Here is a 21564-nt window from a genome sequence, read left to right as displayed (position 1 = left end):
GCAGTCAAGAAATCAAAAGACGCATTGCATTGGGCAAGTGTGCAGCAAAGGACCTCTTCAAAGTGTTGAAGAGCAAAGATGTCACCCTGAAGACTAAGGTGCGCCTGACCCAAGCCAGGGTATTTTCAATCGCATCATATGCGTCTGAAAGCTGGACAATGAATAAGGAAGACCAAAGAAGAGTTGACGCCTTTGAATTGTGGTGCTGGGGAAGAATATTGAATATACAAAGAACGAACAAATCTGTCTTAGAAGAAGTACAACCAGAATGCTCCTTAGAAGCAAGGACGGCGAGACTGCATCTTACATACTTTGGACATGTTGTCAGGAGGGATCAGTCCCTGGAGAAGGACATCATGCTTGGCAGAGTACAAGGTCAGCAGAAAAGAGGAAGACCCTCAACGAGGTGGATTGACACAGTGGCTGCAATAATGAGCTCAAGCATAACAATTGTAAGGATGGCACAGGACCAGGCAGTGTTTCGGTCTGTTGTGCATAGGGTCTCTATGAGTTGGAACCGACTCAACAGCACCTAACAACAACAACATATAATATATATTTTTTTAAGTATCATATACAATATAAAATACGTATATAATATAAACACATGTATCAGCTATATATCAAATATAATACAATAGGATTGTCAACAATAAAGATATTTATGATTAATAAGGATAATGATTAAAATGAATAATGATACAAGTACTGACATCATTAATATTGTATTATTATCCACCATCATTGAGGCTTTTTAGGGTGTCAGGTGCCCTATAAAGCCCCAGTGATGCATGGTCTTACTCCTGACTTCTTCCATCGATCCCATGAGGTAGATATTATCCTTCCTATTTTATAGAGTGAAACCCTGGTGGCGTAGTGGTTAAGCGCTATGGCTGCTAACCAAAGGGTCAGCAGTGCAAATCCGCCAGGCGCTCCTTGGTAACTCTATGGGGCAGTTCTACTCTGTCCTATAGGGCTGCTATGAGTCGGAATTGACTCAACGGCACTGGGTTTGTTTTGTTTTGTTATTTTATAGAGGGGAATCCCTGGGTAGTGCAAATGGTTACACTAACTGAAAGGTTGGAGGTTCAGATCCACCCAGAAGTGCCTCAGATGAAAGGCCTGAGAAATCAGCCATTGAAAACCCTGTGGGTCACAGTTCCACTCTGACACACATGGGGTCGCTATGAGTTGGAGTCAACTCAACGGCAACTGGTTTTATTTTACAGAGGGGGAACCTAGGCTAGGAAGGTTTTTGTGACTTGCCCAAGGTCCCCAAAAGTAGCGATTGAACCATGTTTCACACGTAGGACCACCTACCTGCATAAGCTAACATGCTCTTCCAAAGCTCCCTGCCACCCAGGCACCTTCCTCTGGACGCGCTAATCTGTTACTGCCCTCTTCACTGAAGAGCAAGTGCCTAGAGCTGACCACAATCCTCCAGGACAAAGGTGCCAGCCAGGTTGACCCTGACTCCAGACTCCACTCTTCCATCAATGCTACTCTCTCCACTGACTTCTCCAGGAGTTATTCTATTTGTAAGCTTATAGTATATATTCCCTCACCTATGCCGCCCCGTCGTCAACGTTACTTTAAATAACCCTGAGTCCAACACACTTTTCTTGCGATCCCAAGCCGCAAACCTGTAAGATGTAAAATAGTGCTCTATGCTACCGCCTAGTGGTGTTATGCAGTAATAACGCAACAAATCGACTGGCACATCCTATAGGTGGTTTTCTAAACAAAGATAACAAGCCATGGGTTTAGAAGCTGATCAAGGGTAGAGTTGGGTTAGTTCCCCAATCTCTAACATTTGGAATCAAATATATTTCTACCGTAGCTGTTTTTTTTAACGCAATATCTTCTGGTACCAATACACTTTGTTTTACCAAAGGAACTTTACACTTTTTTTTTTTTTTTAAGTTTTAACAGAAAAATTACTGCTTATCCAGGATTTAAAATTTCCTAATGGATTCTAGAACACAGGTTATGTTTTTATATAAACAAAATAATACATTTTCCCCTACAATTTGAATTAGAAGTCACCTTCAATACACAAGTAGTACACGCTTAAACACAGTCCCCCCCCTCCCCAAAATAGCCCTTGTAGAATAAAGGTGCTTCTTTTATACCTGCGCTCTTTGTCTGATAGGCTGACAAACAGGGTATCTACCAGAGCTGAGGCCCCAGCCCCTCCCCTGGCCTAGGGAGCGCTGCAAGGACAAAATGGGGCCCCTGGTTCTCCCTGTAGACTACCACTCTGGCAGAGACCGACAGCAGTATGAGCAATTAAAGGGAGAGAGGCTGGTGAGGGGGAATATTAATGACCTTGGCAAGTGAGAAGCCAAGGGCTTCCCCATAGCTGGGCCTCGGAGTCACAGGCTTCCAGCCAATGTCCCAGACGCCCCTCAGGTCCTTGGCTCGGCTTCCGCAGCTGGAGGGAGGTCTGGCAGCTTCCTGAGAGAGGAGAACTCCAGTTGCCTGGGGTTCTCTTGGGAACTCCAAAGGAGCTGCACCACCCTTTCCCATTCCCTTAGGAATTAGAAGCTCCATTTCCTTGGAAACACACTGCCCCAAAGAATTCCCAGGGGCTCCAGGGACCAACAGCAGGCAAGGTCAGAGGTGGCCTGAAGGTGAGGAGAAAAGGTGCTGGCTTCAGCTTCATCACTTTCTAGTTGTGTCATCTCGGGCAAGTAACTTAACCTCTCCCCATGCCTTAGTTTCCTTACTGTGAGCCAGGGATAATAACAGTACCTGTCTCAGAGAGATGCTGTCAGGAGGAAAGAAGCTAGTCTCCAAAGCACTTAGAAAAGGGTCTGGGCTCATGGTATGGGCCTAGTACATGTCAACAGCGTTGGATGACCCCGTAAGCAAGTAAGCCTGGGTTTATTTGTGTTTATTTACTAATCAGTAGTGACCAATTTCACTACAGATGTAGTAAAACCCATGTGGAATTGGTTGCTACAGATTAGTAACCCGTAAGGAAACCTGTGCTTACCTTGCTTACTGAGTCATCTTCCCCTGTCAGGGACTGTAAATTTGAAAAGGGGCTTTGATTCTGTAGGAAGGTGCTGTGGGGTTGGGAGAGAGACAGATGACAGCCATACCTAGAAGCAGAATCTTCGATGTGGTGAAAAATTGTGAAATTGTTTACTACAGATGATCTGGTAAGCAAGGTAAGCAGTGTGCTCACCTTGCCTATTGGATAATCCACCCCTGCATGTCAGCTGTGACTAGTAGCAGCAAGTCACCAGATGCTAGAGATGGCAGAACACTCAGAAACCACCCAGTGCAGCGGCTATCAAACTGTGTTCCTTAGGGCTCCCAAAGATGCCAAGAAGTGCCTGAGGCCACCTTGGGGAGTTGGGGTGGGGGAAGTGTGAGTGGGCAGGATGGTGTTCCCCTCGTCTTTCCTTCCCACATCAGCCTGATCCTCCCTTCTTGATTTCTTTTATATATAGCAGGGTCACATCTGAGGAGCTCTGGTGGCACAGTGGTTAAGTGCTCAGCTGCTGACCAAAAGTTCAGTGGTTCAAACCTATCAGCTGCTTCGAGGGAGAGCCATATGGTCTCTTCTGTAAAGATTTACAACCTTGGAAACCCTGTGGGACAGTTCTACTCTGTCCTATAGAGTTGCTATGAGTTGGAATTGGCTTGGTGGCAATGGGTTTGGTATTTTAACCAGTAGTGTCACATCTTGTAAGGAGGGTGTTAAGTTCCAGGCTTACAGAAGAAATCTACAGTGAAGAACACCCTAGAAAAGCTCCTAAAAGGCTCAAAGTCACAGTGGGCTTGACTGTGTGTATACAATTCTGTATAATAATTCTTAGCTAGAGAGAGCCAGAGAACCTGATTAAAAGAAGGAAAAACGAGAAGGCTTTCTGCACGTGTGTGGACTTTTCAACTCTCCTGCCACTTATAAGCTGCGTGGCTTTGGGTAAATGAGTGAGTGTCTCTGTGTCTTCATTTCTTCAAGGGGTTATGGTAAGGATTAAGTAATTTAATAAAACAGTCCCCGTACATATTAAGTACTGCATGTGATTTACTATTATTTATTTAACAAACATTTAATATAGTACTGGCCACTCTTCTAAGTACTTTGCTCATATTATTTTATTTAAGCTTCTCACAACCCCATGAGGTAGGTACTACAATTGTCCCCATTTTAGAGGTGAAGACACTGAGGCTCAAAGAGGTTAAGTGGTTTGTTGAAATAAGCGAAGCGACTTGCCCTAGGTTTGGGATGGAAACCCAGAGCCCAGCTTTTAATCATCTGCCTAGGCTGCCTCTCCAATCAAATGATAATCATAAAGATGACCCTCAGCCCTCTGGTAGACAATGAGGGGCAGGGAAGAACACACAATTTCCTACCTGCCTACAGAGTATGCTCCACTCTGATTTACTGTTAAGCATCTATAACCTCAGTGTTTTGTTGTGGTAGAGATTAAGTGAGATCCATACGAAGCTATCAGAATAAGGGAAACCCTGGTGGTGTAATGGCTAAGCGCTACAGCTGCTAACCTGATGGTTGGCAGTTCGAATCCACCAGGCGCTCCTTGGAAACTCTATGGGGTCTGTATGAGTCGGAATCAACTTGACGGTAATGGGTTTATCGGAATAAGACCAATCTCTCATCCATGAGTTAGTAAAAAAAATAATAACAATAATAGTAGTGAAGACGAGAGGGGCTCCTGGTTTCGGCACCTGGTATGTACCAGTTCTCTGCCAGGCACTTTCCATACATTATATCATCAGTCCTTGAAACAGCCCATCTTGTAGGTCATATCCACTATGTACACACCATTATGCACCAGGACTCTTCTAGATGCTTGAAACAGTGGGGAGAGTAAGAGGGATAAGGTCCCTGCCCGCATGGAGCTTCCATTCTAATAGCAGAGACAAACAATAACCAACAAATGAATAAGATAATTTAGAAGGTAAAACCAGTTGCCTATGGAGCACAGTTCTGCTCTGACACACATGTGGCGACCCCATGTGTGTCAGAGCAGAACTGTGCTCCATAGGGTTTTTAGTGGCTGATTTCTCAGAAGTAGATTGCCAGGCCTTTCTTCTGAGACATCTCTGGGTAGTCTCGAACTCCAACCTTTTGGTTAGCAGCCGAGTGATAACCACTCAAGGGCTCCTTAATTTAGGAGGTAGATATGGTATAAATGAGAGAGAATGAGTGGGGGTGGGAGGCTACTTTAGCTGCAGTGGCCAGGGAGGGTCTCTCTGAGGAGGTGGCCTTAGAGCTGAGACCTGAAGGGTGAGGACTCAGATGTCAAGGAAGAACATTCGATAGAGGCAAAAGCACATGCAAAGGCCCTGGGGTGCAAACGAGCCTGGTGCAGCTGAGGAACTGTAAGGAGCCAGTGGGACTAAAGGGGCATAAACAAGGGAGAGAGAGAGGTAGGAGCTGACACTGGGGAGGTGGGCAGGGGCCAGCTACGCAGGGCCTTGTGGGTGGACCGAGGGAAACCTTCACTTGAATCTCAGCCTATGTGGGGTCCTGAGCTGTTCTGCAGCAGGAGGAGACTGCACTGAGGACGCTAAGTTGTTTTTTTTTCTCCCTAAATTTTATTTATTTTGTTGTTGAGAACATACACAGCAAAACACACACCAATTCAACAGTTTCTACATGTGCAATCTAGTGACACTGCTTACATTCTTCAAGTTGTGCAACCATTCTCACCCTCCTTTTTCTGAGTTGTTCCTCCCTCATTCACATAAACTCACGGCCCCCTAAGGTTCCTAACTAATCTTTTGAGTTGCTGTTGTCCATCTGATCCTATATAAAAGTCAAGAACCAAACCCACTGCCATCCAGTTGATTCCAACTCATAGCGACCCCAGAGGGTTTCCGAGGCTGTAAATCTCTACGGAAGCAGACTGCTACATCTTTCTTTGATCCTCTATAAAACCAGTTGCCGTTGAGCCGATTCCAACTCATAGTGACCCTATAGGACAGAGTAGAACTGCCCCATAGAGTTTCCAAGGAGCACCTGGTGGATTTGAACTGCCAACCGTCTGGTTTGCAGCTGTAGCTCTTAACCACTATGCCACCAGGGTTTCCTGATCCCCTATAGATAGTTCTTAAAAGAACATAATGCTCAAGGCAGACCTCTTTTACTAGGTAAGCTAAACTATCGTTTGGGTTTTAAGATGACTTCAGGGGATGGATATTTTTGGTTAAAGGTTATCTCAGGGCAATAGTTTCAGGGGTTCGTCTACCCTCCATGGCTCCGGAAAGTCTACAGTCCACAAGAATTTAAAAGTCTGCTTTGCATTTTCACCTGACAGTAAGTGGTTTAAGCAAGTTTCCCAAGCTCCAGGTGAGCGCTGGGACCTGCTTCCAGCCCTTCGGAACCACCACTTATGACCCACACACCCAGGCTCACACTGGACCCAGCCTAGGCCTGAGGAATGCGCTGGGCCGGGCCAGGAGGCTGGATGTACCATAAACATTCCGGTCCCTCCTGCACCAGGCTGCAGTGACCTGTGGTGGCCTGGGGCAGTCTGGGGAGGGGATGGTACCAGCAGGAGCTAGGGGGAGGGGTGGCTGCCACACAAAGACCCTGTTGAACAGAAACCCTGGCTGGTTGCCCAGGACTGGGCCAGGGGCCAGCCTGGCCTCCCAGGCTGAGCAGTGCAGCAGCCCAGCCCCCGCTGCGAGACGGGGCTTCTACTACTCCTGGGGCTCAGAGAAGCCTCTGGGGTGCAGGGCCATCTCAGCCAGCCCCCACCTCTGGGCCAGGCTGGGTTCAGATCATCTCCATAAATGGCACCATTTCCACTGAGTTGCTTGGACCAACAACTTCCAAGCCATCCTTGATTCTGCCTTTTCTCCCCCAACATCCAATCAATAACACTCAACCAGGCCCAGCTTTGTTCTAAGTGCTGCACAGGTATTGACTCATTTAATGATCATGACAACTCTGTAAGCTGAGTATCATCATTATTGCTATTTTACAGATGAGGAAACTGAGGCACAGAGAGGTTTAGTAACTTGCCAAAGATCACACAGCTAAGAAGGGGAGGATCTGTGACGCCGGTCTGGCTCCGTAGCCCATGCTGCTGACCTTGCAGTGCACCACCTCTTCAGGATGAGGATAGCATGTGTTTTCTCCAGGGCAGTGCAGTGACTTACTTCATATGGCCCTTCTAGCCATGATCTTTTGAATCCTACAAAATGACTGGGTAGGACTATGCAAATATGGTGTTTGTGGCCCACCAATAGGGTTAGATAGCCTGCTAATAATGCAAATAACGTACATGGAACGCTTGCAGGACTTGGACTGTGCAAATAAGGTGTATAGAACCTAACAAGGGGATTGGTCAGTTTTCCCATCCCTGGAGGCTTAAAATGAGACAATCCCAGAGGCTGAGATGGACCTCACTACCATCAAGAAGAAGAGCCAGGAGCAGAGCACATCCTTGGGACTCATGGTTCTGCGCTGAGAACCTCCTAGACCCAGGGGACAGAGAGAGCTCTGTAAGACCAGAGACGGCATGAGATGGTGAGCATGGCCGAGCTCTTAACCACTGCACCACCAGGGCTAGCATTAACGATAACATTAATTGATATTCGTAATACCTAACGTTTATATCACCGGGCTTAAGAGCATAGACTAGAGCCAAACTGCCTGGGTTCTATTCCTGAGTCCATAGCTGAGTGACCTTAGGGAAGTTACTCTACCCCCCTGTGCCTCACTTTCCGTATCTGTAAGATGGGGATAATAGTGGCATCTACATCCTAGGCTTGTCATGAGGCTCACATGAGTTAACATAAGGAAAGCACGCTGAACAGTGCTTGGCATGTGGCAAGCACACTGTGTTGTTATTTCTCTGTGTTCACAGAGCCCTCTAGCCATGATATTACTATCATTATTCTCATCCTGAACTCCATGAAGGTCCAGGTCATATCCTAATCTCTTGTTCCCTGAAGCACCAGGCACTGAGTATGGGCTGGGAGGCAGGTACTATTATTATCCCGTTAGGCAGGGCCTGCAGGGCCATGTGGTCCACTGGCCCTGGTTCCAGAACCTGCAGCTGCGGCCTGTCCTTGCCCACGTGCCCCCCACCCAGACCTGCAGTGCACTTGTGGCCCCTGCCCAGGTCTTACCTCACAGCCTTTGGCCATCGCGAAGCCCCCGCCCAGAAGAAGGATGATGTCCCAGGGCACCGTCTTCTGGGCCTTCTTCCACGTCAGCAAGGGCTCTGTTTCCGTGTTGGGAGCTGGTAAAGAGAGGGACCCAACACACTCTCAGGGAGACACTCAGCCCGAGGAAGGGGCTCCCGGCCGCCGCTGGGCAAGAGTGGTACCCCAACACAATCTCAGAGAGGACACTCAGCCTGAGGAAGGGGCCGCCACCCCCACTGGGCAAGAGGGGTACCCCAACACAGTCTCAGAGAGGACACTCAGCCTGAGGAAGGGGCCCCTGACTCCCACTGGGCAAGAGGGGTACCCCAACACAATCTCAGGGACACTCAGCCTGAGGAAGGGGCTCCCACCCTCACTGGGCAGGAGGGGGACCTCAACACAATCTTGGGGACACTCAGCCTGAGGAAGGGGCCAAGGGGAGGATTAACCAGTAAGCAAGGCTCGCACTGGGCTTCCAGAAAGCAAGGTAGAAGCACGCTAAATTATGTTTACTTACTAAAGTGCACAATTTCACATGGGTTTCACCACATCAAAGATATGAAAAACAGGTGCAATTGTGCACTACAGATTGGTAAGTAAGCACGAATAAACCCGTGTGCACCTCGCTTATTGGGTAACCCTTCCCTGATTCAGCGGCCCCAAACCCTGCTGGCGGAGAAGGATCCAACACACTCTCGGGGAGGAACACTGAGCCTGAAGAAAGGGCCCCCCAAGCCTGGCAGCCCCATCTTTGTGGGGACACTCAGGGTCTCCAGGAAGCCACAGTCTGTCTCCAGAGTCTGATTCTGGAGCTTTAGGAAACCCCACAAGCATTGTGATGGGACAGCTGCTGTACTCAGAATGAGAACAGTGTCTGGCTGTGCGTGGTGGTGGGCGTTTCCTGGGACCTGGCGTTGCACAGGCAGGCGTCATTTACATCTCACAGGGTACTGCTATTTTTATCCCCAATTACAAGAGAAAAGGCTTCTTTTTATTTTCTTTCCTTATCTTTTATTGTACATTAGATGAAGTTCACAGAACTAGCTTCTTATTAAAAATTAGTACACATATTATTTTATGACGTTGGTTAACAACCCCACGACACGTCAACATTCTCCCTTCTTGACCCTGGGTTCCCTATTACCAGCTTTCCTGTCCCCTCCTGCCTTCTAGTCCTTGCCCCTGGGGTGGTGTGCCCCTTTAGTCTCGTTCTGTTTTACAGGTCTGTCTAATCTTTGGCTGAAGGATGAACCTTGGGAGTGACTTCATTAGTGAGCTAAAAGGGTGTCCGGGGGCCATACTCTCAGGGTTTCCTCAGTCTCTGTCAGGCCAGCAAGTCTGGTCTTTCTTTTGGAGTTAAAATTTTGTTCTACATGTTTCTCCAGCTCTGTCCAGAAATCTCTACTGTGATCCCTGTCAGAGCAGTCAGTGGTGGTAGCCGGGCACCATCTAGTTGTACTGGACTCAGTCTGGTGGAGGCCATGGTAGCTGTGGTCTATTAGTCCTTTGGACTAATCTTTCCTTTGTGTCTTTAGTTTTCTTCATTCTCCCTTGCTCCTGAAGGGGTGAGACCAGTGGGGTATCTTAGATTGCCGCTCACAGGCTTTTAAAGACCCCAGATGCTACTCACCACAGTAGAATGTAGAACATTTTCTTTATAAACTATGTTATGCCAATTGAGCTACATGTTCCCAGAGACCATGGTCCCCACAGCTCTCGGCCTAGTAAATCAGTCCCTCAGGGGGTTCAGATGTGTCTCTGGAGCTTCCATGACCTTGCAAAAGGCTTTCTTTTTAAATGAACGTATGCAGAGAGGAAAAAATAAATAAAAAAGAAGAAGGCAATTTAGGAAAATGGAAACTAAGGCCATCTCTGGCCCATGCGTTTATGGGATAGTTTTTATTTTCTCAAAAGTGTCTGTGTAGTGCAATGGTTAGGACAAGAGTCAGCATCCTTTTTCTGTGAAGGGTTAGGGACTGAACCATGCAGGCTTTGCAGGCCAAAGGTCTCTTTTTTGCAACTGCTCTGTCATTGTAGCATGAAAGCAGCTATAAACAACAGGGAAACAAAGCTGTTTGATGTGGTGGGCTGTGAGCTGCAGTTTGCCATGCCTGGGTAGGGTATAGTCTTAGAGTCCTGGGTCTTGGCACATGTTCAATGGGTGGACTTAAACAAGGGACCTCCCTTTCCTGAGCCCCCATCTCCTCAGCTGACACAAGGCACAGTAACAGGACTTGGAGGGCTCTGGGAGCACTGACCGAGGCAACGATGGAGCTGTATGTGGAAAGGGACATTCCTGTCTAGTTCACAACTGGTTCCCCCATGTCTAGAACCGGGCCTGGCACCTGGTGTTGTTGGGTGCCGTTGAGTCAGTTCTGACGCATGGCTACACTATGTGATAGATTAGAACTGCCCCATAGGGCTTCCTAGGCTGCGATCTTTACAGGAGCAGATGGCCAGGTCTTTCTCCTGCGGAGCTGCTAGGTGGGTTCAACCACTAGCCTTTCAGTTAGAAGCCAGGCACTTAACTGTTGCACCACTGGGCACCTGGTAGTTGCTTCACACACACACACACACACACACACACAAAAACAAACCTGTTGCCATCAAGTCAATTCCGACTCATAGTGACCCTATAGGACAGAAAAGAACTGCCCCTTAGGGTTTCCAAGGAGTGGCTGGTGGATTTGAACTGCTGACTTTTTGGTTAGTAGCTGTAGCTCTTAACCACTGTGCCACCAGGGCTCCCCTTCATACATAACCAGTTAAAAACCAAACCCGATGCCATTGAGTCGATTCCGACTCCATAAATACTTGTCTAATAATGTAAATATAAGACACTTAGCCCAATGCCTGTTGCAGAGTGAACACTCCTCAAATGGAACTTTGCATTGCAGGCTGGGACCAGAGAGGCAGGGAGGACAGGTCTGGCTCATTCGTGGTGGTTCCCTGGCATCTGGTGTTATTAGCTTTCTTGACTGTGATCTTTACAGAAGCAGATTGCCAGGTCTTTCTCCCGTGGGACCACTGTGTGGGTTTGAACCACCAACTTTTCAGTTAGCAGCCAAGCACGTAAACATTGCACCATCAGGGCACCTGGTAGTTAGATGCCTAGAGAGGTCTGGTCGTGCAATCATTGACATTTTGTTCCTCCTCGTTGGCTTTTCCCAAATATTACACAGTGGTTGCCGAAAACAAAATCTTATAATCAGGAAATAAAGACAAAAAGAAGCTATTTAATAAAATCCCTGCATTACCTATGCATGCAGCCTAAGGTGTGTACAGAGAGTTCAGGAGTTGTGCACTGCCAGGCAATTTTTGAGCCAAGTGTGACATACCATTAAGCCCAGAATTGAAAGAGGTAATGGAGATGTCAGGTGACCTTGCCCTCCGTCTTCAGGTGGTGAATATTATTTCATTAACGAGGCAGCTAAGGTCTGGAAGAGTAAAGTGACTTGGCCCATGTGACAAGTAAAGGTAAGAAGGAGGAATGGAGGAGGCCCTGAACATGAGTTTCATATAATGCAGATTAAATGAGCTAACAAATGACAAGTGCTCATAGACTGCCTGCCATACGGGAAGCCCTCAATTAATGTTAGTTATTGAGTGGCGCAAATGGTTAAGGCCCTCAGCTGCTAACCGAAAGGTTGGAGGTTCAAGTCCACCCAGAGGCACCTCAGAAGACAGGCCTAGAATTCTACTTCCATGGAAAACCAGCCATGGAAAACCCAGTGGAGCACAGTTCTATTCTGACACACACGGCGTCTCTGTGAGTCAGAGTGAATGTGACGGCAATTGGGTTGTTATTATTATTATTGATACTATTTTCCCATCTAGCCATGCTCTTGCCACTATTTCTTACAAGACTTCTAACTATGTGAATTTCCCATTTCTAGTTCAACTTAATGTCTGTTGGCTGTCTAGAGCAGTGACTAAAAGTACAGGCTTTGAGGTTGAACTAGATTTGAATCCTGGATCTGCTGTGTGACATGGGCCAGTGGCTCTACCTCTCTGAGTCTCAATCATCTCATCTGCAAAGCAGAGTAATGGTACCTCCCTCAGAGACTTACCAGGCAGATGCCATGGGCCTGTGTGTGCAGAATGTGCAGCACAGGACTAGGCTTGGAGGAAGGCCTTGGGTCATTTATTTAACAAATGTACATTGAGCGCCTACTATGTGCCAAGCAGTGGCCTAGGCACTGAGGACCCAGAAGTAGCCAGATTAGAGAAAATCCCTCGCCATGGAGAATTTACATTCCAGTAGGGGAGGCAAATGATTTTTAGGGGAGGCAAATGATAAACAAGTAAATATAATTCCAGGAAACTGTGGGTGTTATGTAGAAAAATGAAATAAGGTAAGAGGATAGAGAGAGAGAAAGGAGGGGTGCTTTTTTAGATGGTGTGGTAAGGGGAGGTGACATTTGGACAGGGCCCCGAATGAAGTGATGGGGTGAGCCACGCACATAACTGGAGGAAGAGCTTACTGGGCGGAGAGGAAATGGAAGCTATCGTCATCATCATTACCATCTTCATCATCTTCATCATGTTGAACCATAAGCATAGTGCCTGGCACAGTGTAGGTACTCAGTCAATACTTACTGAATCACCATAAAGGCAGAGAAATGCAAGAGCGGCTCGGACCCTTAGAACAATGGAGGCCGGTGGGTAGAATGAGAAAATCAAGATTGGCCCAGACACCGGGGCTCTAAATTCTGTCTCTTCTTAACTGGCTGTATGATCTTCACCAAGTCACTTCTATTTCCACATGCTTCTATTTCCTCATCTGGAAACTGACAGCTTGACCACTCTCTAAGTCTCCACATAATCCCTGAGTGCTGAATGCTAGAAAGTTCCATTTCAGCCAAGTCCACATGGGCCCATGGATGGCTCAATGATGAGTGGTGCTCTTTGACCTCTCCCTGTCCAACCATCAGGCAATGCTGGGAACCCCAACTCAAAGAACCCACAGCCACATGGGCATTGACACTCCATGGGACAGAGACAACACACCAATGTGTTCTAACCTGATGCTGTTGGCCCACACGGTATTCGTATTTCAGTTTTAATTAGTTGCCAACATTTAAAAATTAGGGAGTTTTCATATAAAAATTCAGATTCTACTTCTTTCTGCAAATCTGGCAAAACTAGTCCTGTTTTCCTGCATGGCGACAGTTGGTGGAAACTGAGTGGCGGCTGCCCCCTTTATTTGGCCATTGGCCCCTTGGTTTTCCACAGATCCCGCTGTGCCCCAGTGCTCTTCCATTTCTCCTCACCCTCTGCTGCTGTCTTCCTTTCAATATAGAAACTGTTCTCTGTCTCAAAAGAGTGGAAGGAAAGGTGGACAGGGAGGGCCATGTGTTTCATGAAAAACATTTCCCAGCACGTACATAACTTCCTGCTGCATACGCAACCGCTACCTCCTTGGAGGCATGTAAGTTTGCAACCCCTGATCTACAGAACCACTAAATGCCAGAGCGAGGAGGCACCTAAGGGACGCCTTCATTTTATAAATGAAACAGCATGGCCCAGACAGCAGAAGGACTTACTCGAGGTCCCCCAGTAAGTTAGTAACACAGCTGGGACACCAAGCCTTTCTGTCCCAGTGCCTGCCCCACAGTCCCAGCTGAGAGGCAGCTCTGGGCCTTATGAGCCCACCCACAGGGGAATGACCATCGATGGGCACCTGACCAAAGGTGGCCAATCCATAGGCTGTCAGGAGCCTATGGGGTGGCCTGGTGGGAGAAGATCTGCCCAAAGAAAACAAGCCAGGTCAATTAGATTCTTACCCTCAGAAGTATGAATGGGAAATAGATAATTGGGCAAAGAGAAGTGACAGCTAAAGGTGAAAGAGTAAACAGAGAGAGATGTCATGTGATATAGGAGGGGCATGAAGGGGATGAATTCTGTGAGGAAGCAAGAGCTATGAGGAAGCTGTAGCTTTGAAGAAGTGGAAGCTGTGAGGAGGTGGATGCTCTGAGGAAACAGAGGCTACCAGTAAAGAAACACTGTGAAGGAATAAGCACTGTAAGAGAACGGAAGCTGTGAAGAAGCAGAAAGTGTGAGGGAGGAGATGCCTTGAGGGAACAGAAACTATGGTAGGACAGACACTATGTTGTTGTTAGCTGCCTTCGAGTCGGTCCCTGACTCATGGTGACCCCACGCACAACATGATCAGACCATTGCGCTCCATAGGGTTTCCGTTGGTGATTTTTCAAAAGCAGATCTTCAGGCCTTTCTTCCTAGTTCATCTTAGTCTGGAAGCTCCGCTGAAACCTGTTCAGCATCGTAGCAACACGCAAGTCTCCACTGACAGACGGGTGGTGACTGCGCTTGAGGTACCTTGGCTGGAATTGAACCTCGTTCTCCACATGGAAGGCAAGAATCCTACCAGCAAACAACCAAGCTCCCCAGGGCAGACACTATAGGAAGCAGAAACCATGAGGAAGTAGAAGTGGCAGAAGCTCTGGGAAGTAGACTCTCTGAGGAGGTAGGCACATGAAGGAGAAGGTACTATAAGTGTTATTTATTTTTTTTATAACCATTTTTTTTCTAAAAAGCAGAAACTATACTGAAGCAGAAGCTATAAAGATGCAAAACTAAGAAGCAGTAGAAAGTGTGAAGAAGTCAAGAAATGACTTACTGAGTGGATGATGAGGAAAGCCAGTTGGAAGTAAGGCGGAGAAGCAGAGAACATGAAAATAACTGAATCCATTTAATTGCACAGTCCAGAAGCCAACCACCTCAGGCTTCCCTGGATCCAGTTCTAGCCCCCTCAAGGCCCAGCTGTGCTACAATGACTGTTTCTGGATCCTTGAGAAATCCCTGTCTCCTCTCTGACCCTTACGCTCAATCACCCTCTTCCACTCAACCAAACCCCGCCCTCCATGACTGGAGCTATGCTTCCTCATACTCGGTTCTTCTCAATAATAGAAAACCCCTCAGTCCTGACTCCTGGTGGAGAGCTCATTCCTCTGCCCCAGGTAGACAACTGGCCAGTCTCAGCCTCTGTGGACAGATGGTGGTGGCCACACCTTCTTCTGGCAGACATCTGCTAGAAACTGAATTGGCAATCTGGAAGTCATCCCACAGACACTTGGTTTGATTTTTTTTTTTTTTTTTTTTTCTGTTTTTTACACTGCACTGAGTGCCTTCAGGCGGGTTTGCCTCAGGCCCTGCCACTGCCTGTAAGTTTTAAACCCAGCTTGAATTTTTCATACCTGGTCCCTTAGGCAGGCATGAACAAATGTCTCCCTTAGACCAGGGGTCTCCGAAGTTTTCCTGAAGAGAGCCAGAAAGTAAATATTTTTGGCTTTGCGGGCCAAGAGGTAAAATTAAGGCCTTTGTGCAGGTACTTAGTAACGGGGAGAAATATATTTCCATAAATGTTGTACTGAGGAATTCACAGTTTCTTATATGGATACTGAAATTTGAGGTTCACGTAATGTTCATGTGTCATGAAATATTTTTCTTTTGATTTTTCCAACCATTTGAAAATGTAAACACCATTTGGCCCATGGAATGTGGTTGCCAACCCCTGCCCTAGACCATCAGCTTGGGTGGCCTGAGTCCCCAGGTAAGGTCAGCACTTAGGCAGCTAAAGGGGAGCATCGGGGACCACTTGGTTATACGATGGAGCCATCAAGGAGCACTTCCCAGGGATGGCCCCCACCTTCAGGCTTCCGATTACATGCGCCTTGCTACAGTCCTCACCAAGCCCACCAAGACCCCAGCCTGGACCCCCTTACCTTTGAAGTCAAACCACCACTTGAGAGATGGCCTTTGGGATGGGAAGAAGAACAAGATGGTGACAATGGTCACGCCAGTGACAGCATCGGAAAGAAACCTACAATGACAAGGCCCCAAAGCACATGACTGTGAAGGGCATCCTTGGATCCGGTCCTGCACGGAACTCTGCATGAGTGCAGCTGTCCATGGATGCAAAACTCTTTTATTGGACAGCTTCTTGGGACATGGTTTGATGCTGCTAAAGCCAAGCAAATGCTTACCCTCCCAATGCAAGGACTTGATCAAAGAAGGAAGACTCTGAGACCCATAGAATATTGGAGTTCACGGAACCCCCACAAATCGCCCCAACCTAGACTCTTGTGAGAGCCTTATCTGTACTTGTGCAGTTCCTGCATGAATTCCTCCTGCCCATCCCCATTCGTAGAGCCCAGACTGACTCAACCTCATCGCCCCTCACAACCTAACTGCCACCTTCCAAGCATCTACGACGTGTCCTTCGTAGACATTAGGCTCACAGAAGCCTCAAAAACAACTGTCCGAGGCAGGCAGCTTCCATTTCAGAAGAGAAATCTGAAGCTCAAGAGCAGCCGCAACTTGCTCAAGGCCAGACGATGGTCCACGGAGGACACGAGCCTTGAACCCAGAATTTTCTCGCTTCAATGAACCGCAGAGCCAATTGCTAACAAAAGCTCTTCAACCCGAACATTTGGGAGGAAGAATATTCAGATAGCCAAGAAGTTTGAAAAGATGGTCATTATCACTATAGTGAGAGAGAGAGAAATTGAAACACTAACGGAATATTATTCATGTGCTAACAGACAAAACTTGAAAAGGGTGATAATGCCCAGTGAGAGTGTTGGGACAAATATACTGGTAGTGGGGTGTTATGGATTGTATTATGTCCCCCCAAAATGTGTGTCAACTTGGCTAGGCCATGATTCCAGTATTGTGTGGTTGTCCACCATCTCAAGATCTGATGTGACTATCCTATGTGTTATAAATCCTAACCTCTATGATGTTAAGAAGGCAGGACTCAATCTACAGGATTAGGTTGTATCTTGATTCAATCTCTTTTGAGAAATAAAAGAGAGAATCAAACAGAGAGGAGAGGGACCTCCTGCCACCAAGAATGAAGAATAGGAGGTGAGCATGTCCTTTGGACCCAGGGTCCCTGCACTGAGAAGCTCCTAGACCAGGGGAAGATTGATGACAAGGACCTTCCACCAGAACAGACAGAGACAGGAAACCTTCCCCTGGAGCTGGTACCTGAGTTCAGACTTCTAGCCTCCTAGACTGTGAGACAGCAAATTTCTCTTTGTTAAAGCCATCTACTTGTGGTATTTCTGTTATAGCAGCACTAGATGACTAAGACATGGGAGAATAAAATGGTTTGACCCTCTGGCAGGCAGTTGGCAACATGTTTTGAAATTTTAAATGTGAATATCTCTTGATCCAGTTATTCTACTTCTAGGAATTTACCTTCAGGAAATAATCAGACTCTTTATCACAGATTTTGTGTAGGGATGTTCATTATTTATATGAGAAAAAAAAAAAAACAGAAATTTTAAATAGGGACATGCTTAAATGTGTCCTAGCCATATAATGAAATACTCAGCATCTGTTTTCCTAAAAGAGATAAAAGATAATGTCAATCTTTATACACTGACATAGAAATACAACCAAGATACCTTGTAAATGGAAAAAAGAAAAAAAAAAAGGCAAGCTTTTATTTGCAGTACTAGACACAATCCAAAAATGAATTGGTTACATAAATTAAGATGCTTCCATTCTACACAATACTATGCAGTGTTTAAAGAGAGTGGAGGAGTTGGCAAATAGCAAGCCGTCTATGATCATATTATTATATTTTCCAAATTTTACATATATATATATACACATATACATAGTATGTATGTACGAATATATGAGTGTGAGTATGTGTGTGTATTTGCTGTTGTGTGTGTGTATGGACAGATAGACAGACTGACAGATAGATGGATAGATCGATAGTTACGAAAGCTACATACCAAAATGTCAATAGCGATCATCTCTGGGAGTGGGATAGAAGGCAGGTGAACAGCAACTAACTTTTTTTTTTTTTTTATTGTGCTTTAAGTAAAGTTTACAAATTTCAGTCTCTCATACAAAAATTTATATACACCTTGCTATATACTCCTAATTGCTCTCCCCCAATGAGACAGCACACTCCTTCCCTCCTCTCTCTCTTTTCATATCCGTTCTTCCAGCTTCTGACTCCCTCTGCCCTCTTATCTCCCCTCCAGATAGGAGATGCCAACATAGTCTCAAGTGTCTACTTCATCTAAGAAGCTCATTCTTCACCAGCATCTTTTTCTATCCCATTGTCCAGTCCAGTTCCTATCTGAAGAGTTGGCTTTGGGAATGGTTCCTGTCTTGGGCTAACTAACAGAAGGTCTGGGGGCCATGACCACCAGAGACCTTCTAGTCTCACTCAGACCATTCAGTCTGGTCTTTTTATGAGAATCTGGGCTCTGCATCCCACTGCTCTCCTGCTCCCTCAGGGGTTCTCTGTTGTGTTCCCTATCAGAGCAGTCATCGGTTGTAGCCGGGCACCATCTAGTTCTTCTGATCTCAGGCTGATGTAGTCTCTGGTTTATATGGCCTTTTCTGTCTCTTGGGCTCATAATTACCTTGTGTCTTTGGTGCTTTTCATTCTCCTTTGCTCCAGGTGGGTTGAGGCCAATTGATGCATCTTAGATGGCCGCTTGCTAGCATTTAAGACCCCAGACACCACTCTCCAAAGTGGGATGCAGAATGTTTTCTTAATAGATTTTATTATGCCAATTGACTTAGATGTCCCCTGAAACCATGGTCCCCAAATCCCCACCCCTGCTATGCTGGCCTTTGAAGCATTCAGTTTATTCAGGAAACTTCTCTGCTTTTGGTTTAGTCCGGTTGTACTGACCTCTCCTGTATTGTGTGTTGTCTTTCCCTTCACCTAAAATAGTTCTTGTCTACTATCTAATTAGTGAATGCCCCCTCCCTCCCTCCCTCCCTCCCCCATCTCGTAGCCATCAAAGAATATTTTCTTCTCTGTTTAAACTATTTGTCGAGTTCTTATAATAGTGGTCTTATACAATATTTGTCCTTTTGCAACTGACTAATTTCACTCAGCATAATGCCTTCCAGATTCCTCCATGTTATGAAATGTTTCACAGGTTCCTCACTTGAACAGCAACTAGCTTTTATTTTTATAATTCAGTATTGTTTGAATTTTAGATATAGAACATGCATAATTTTTGTAATTAAAAAGTAAAAGAAAAAACATGTCATAAATAAGACATATGATGTGATCACATTTTTGTTAAAAAAATCTTGTGTTTTGGTAGGTTTGTTTTTAGCTAGTCTGCATGAGTTTTTAGAGACAGTTTTATTGGGGTATAATTTACACGCAGCGAGGTGCGCACATCTGAAGGCAGCAGGTCAATGCATTCTGACAAATGTGTACACTCCTGTGGCCACGAATGGGATCAGGATGCAGAACAGTTCCAGACAGGCAGTTTCTTAAGTCAGAAGAGATGTATGTGGGAACTGGAGTCTGAGGTTCTAGGTGATTTTCACTTTCTCTGTATTATTAAAATGTTTACAACATCCCTTTTTCATCTGAAAAAATAACAATGGTAGCTACATTTTGGAAAAATACAAGAATGGCTACAATAGTCAAAGCCACTTCTCTTGGCCCCCTCCCTGCGGGACTCCATTCTGTGGGGCCCCAGAACCTCACCCAGGAGTGAAGAAGCTGGCCCAGCCAGGGATGAACTTGGGGTCCCGGGAGAAGAGGAGGATGGCGAACATGCAGAAAAGGACGAAAACAGCTTGTTCTGCAAACCTGTGGCAGATACATGGATGGTGACCGTAGGCTTTGGACTGACGCCGCCTGGTGCCCACCTGCCTGGGCCTAACTGGGCCCAGGCCCCAACTCTGAGAAAGCTGAGAAAATAATTCTCTCCCTCCCAGGACATCCCCGGTGTGTCAGGGTGGGGTGGGGGTGGGGGACAGTGTCAGTGGATCTTGTCCCTGAGCTTCCACACTCCCCCAGGTTCCTTCTGGAGCATCAAGCACCCCCTTCCCCAAACTATATCATTCCCACCAGGAATGTCCCAAAGCCCTAAGGGGAGACAAGAGAGAAAACGAAACAGAGAGAGACAGAGAAGAAGAGAGAAATGGCAAGAGCCCCCAGACAGAGACAGAAAGGCAGGCAGGCAAAGAGAAGAGCGGTCATACAGATGGAGGGAGACAGACAAACACACACACAGCGGGGTAGAGACAGACACACTGCAAGAGGCAGACACCGAGAGAGAGACTCTCCAAATATTATGGCGTATCTACCCAGTATGCCCACTTCACAGATTAGGGAGCAGAGCCTTGCCCAAGGTCACACAGGAAATTAATGGCAGAGCCAACCCTTGAATGCAGGCCATCTGCTCTTGTGATTTTCACCACCTGGAAAGCATGCATTAAACAAGGCTGAAGTCACCCGAGACAGTGTCAGGGTGTCCTATACACCAGAAGGGAGACAGTGCATTAGATGGGAGGCTGGCAGGTCCCCACCCCAAGTGTAACCTGAGCGACTCTACTGTCCTCAGATACCCCACCCTGAAGGTCACAGGGTATCTAGTCCAGCCCCAGGTTAAGACACTGTGAAGGTCACCTCCTAACCCTCAAGCTCCAGGCTCCCAGGTTCTCAGCTCCCACAGGCCCAGGGACCAGGTCAGGAGGTAGCTTTCCCCAAGGACCCCACGCACCTGATAGGCCCCAGGTTCTGGAATTCTTCCCGAATCACAGCTCGAGCCCTGTCTTCGGCGCTAGCCCTGAGCTCAGATTTCTTCTTCCTCCAGCCCCTGGAACAGAGAGTGGGGAGGTTAGGAGTGGCCACTGCAGGCCTGACTTCCCTTTCCCCCATCACCTGGCCGAGCCACATTGTCACTGTCCCCTTGGACACTGAGACGGCCTGAACACCTCCACTACCTTCAGTGCAACTACGCACAAAAGTCTGGGTAATGCTTTTAAAATGCAAATCTGATCATATGGCTCCCGGGCTTAAAGTCAGTTAGTAGGTCAAACGGGCACCTGAATAAACAGAGAAATCAATGGGACAAAGTAGACTGTCCAGAAATAGACCCAAACAGATAGGGGCACTTAGTCTATGATAAAGCTGGTACGGAAAAGTTGGGCTATTTGGTAAGTGGACTATTAAGTTGGGACAGATGGGTGGCCGTCTGGAACAAAAGGAAGTTGGATCCAAACCTCGTGCTGTATACTATACCAAATAGATTGAAGACTTACATGTAAAAAACAAAAGTACTAGAAAAAAAATGGGATTATTCTTTTATAATCCTATAATGGGAAGACCTTTCTAACAAGAATTGAAAATTCAGAAGCCATGTGAGAAAAGATTGATAAATTCACCTAAAAATTGTTTTTACTCTACATTGAAAAAAACACCATTTTCAAAGTCAGAAAACAAACCAGGAGGGAAAAAATTTGCAGCTCATATTGCAGGGTAAGGACTTATCTTTCTAATATATAAAGAACACTGGAAATCAGTAAGATCAAGACCCATCACCCAGTTGGAAATGTATGAAGAATGTGAACACACAGTCCAACAATTCACAGGAAAGAAAATACCAGTGGCCCCCA

The 21564-nt window shown here is 46.5% G+C and overlaps 1 protein-coding gene across 1 annotated transcript in view; it reads right to left on the bottom strand.

Moving 5' to 3' along the window:
• Window positions 1–21564, bottom strand: part of SLC13A3 (solute carrier family 13 member 3) — an 85176-nt gene that overhangs the window by 7859 nt on the left and 55753 nt on the right. The window contains 4 exon segments of the mRNA XM_049869198.1: window positions 8122–8234; window positions 15885–15982; window positions 19649–19753; window positions 20670–20765. Coding sequence (XP_049725155.1) covers window positions 8122–8234; window positions 15885–15982; window positions 19649–19753; window positions 20670–20765 — 412 coding nt within the window.

Source organism: Elephas maximus, chromosome 25, assembly GCF_024166365.1.
Source record: "Elephas maximus indicus isolate mEleMax1 chromosome 25, mEleMax1 primary haplotype, whole genome shotgun sequence".
Classification (NCBI taxonomy): Eukaryota; Metazoa; Chordata; class Mammalia; order Proboscidea; family Elephantidae; genus Elephas; species Elephas maximus.
The sequence above is the reverse complement of the archived record's forward strand: the minus strand, read 5'-3'. Positions and strand labels throughout refer to the sequence as shown.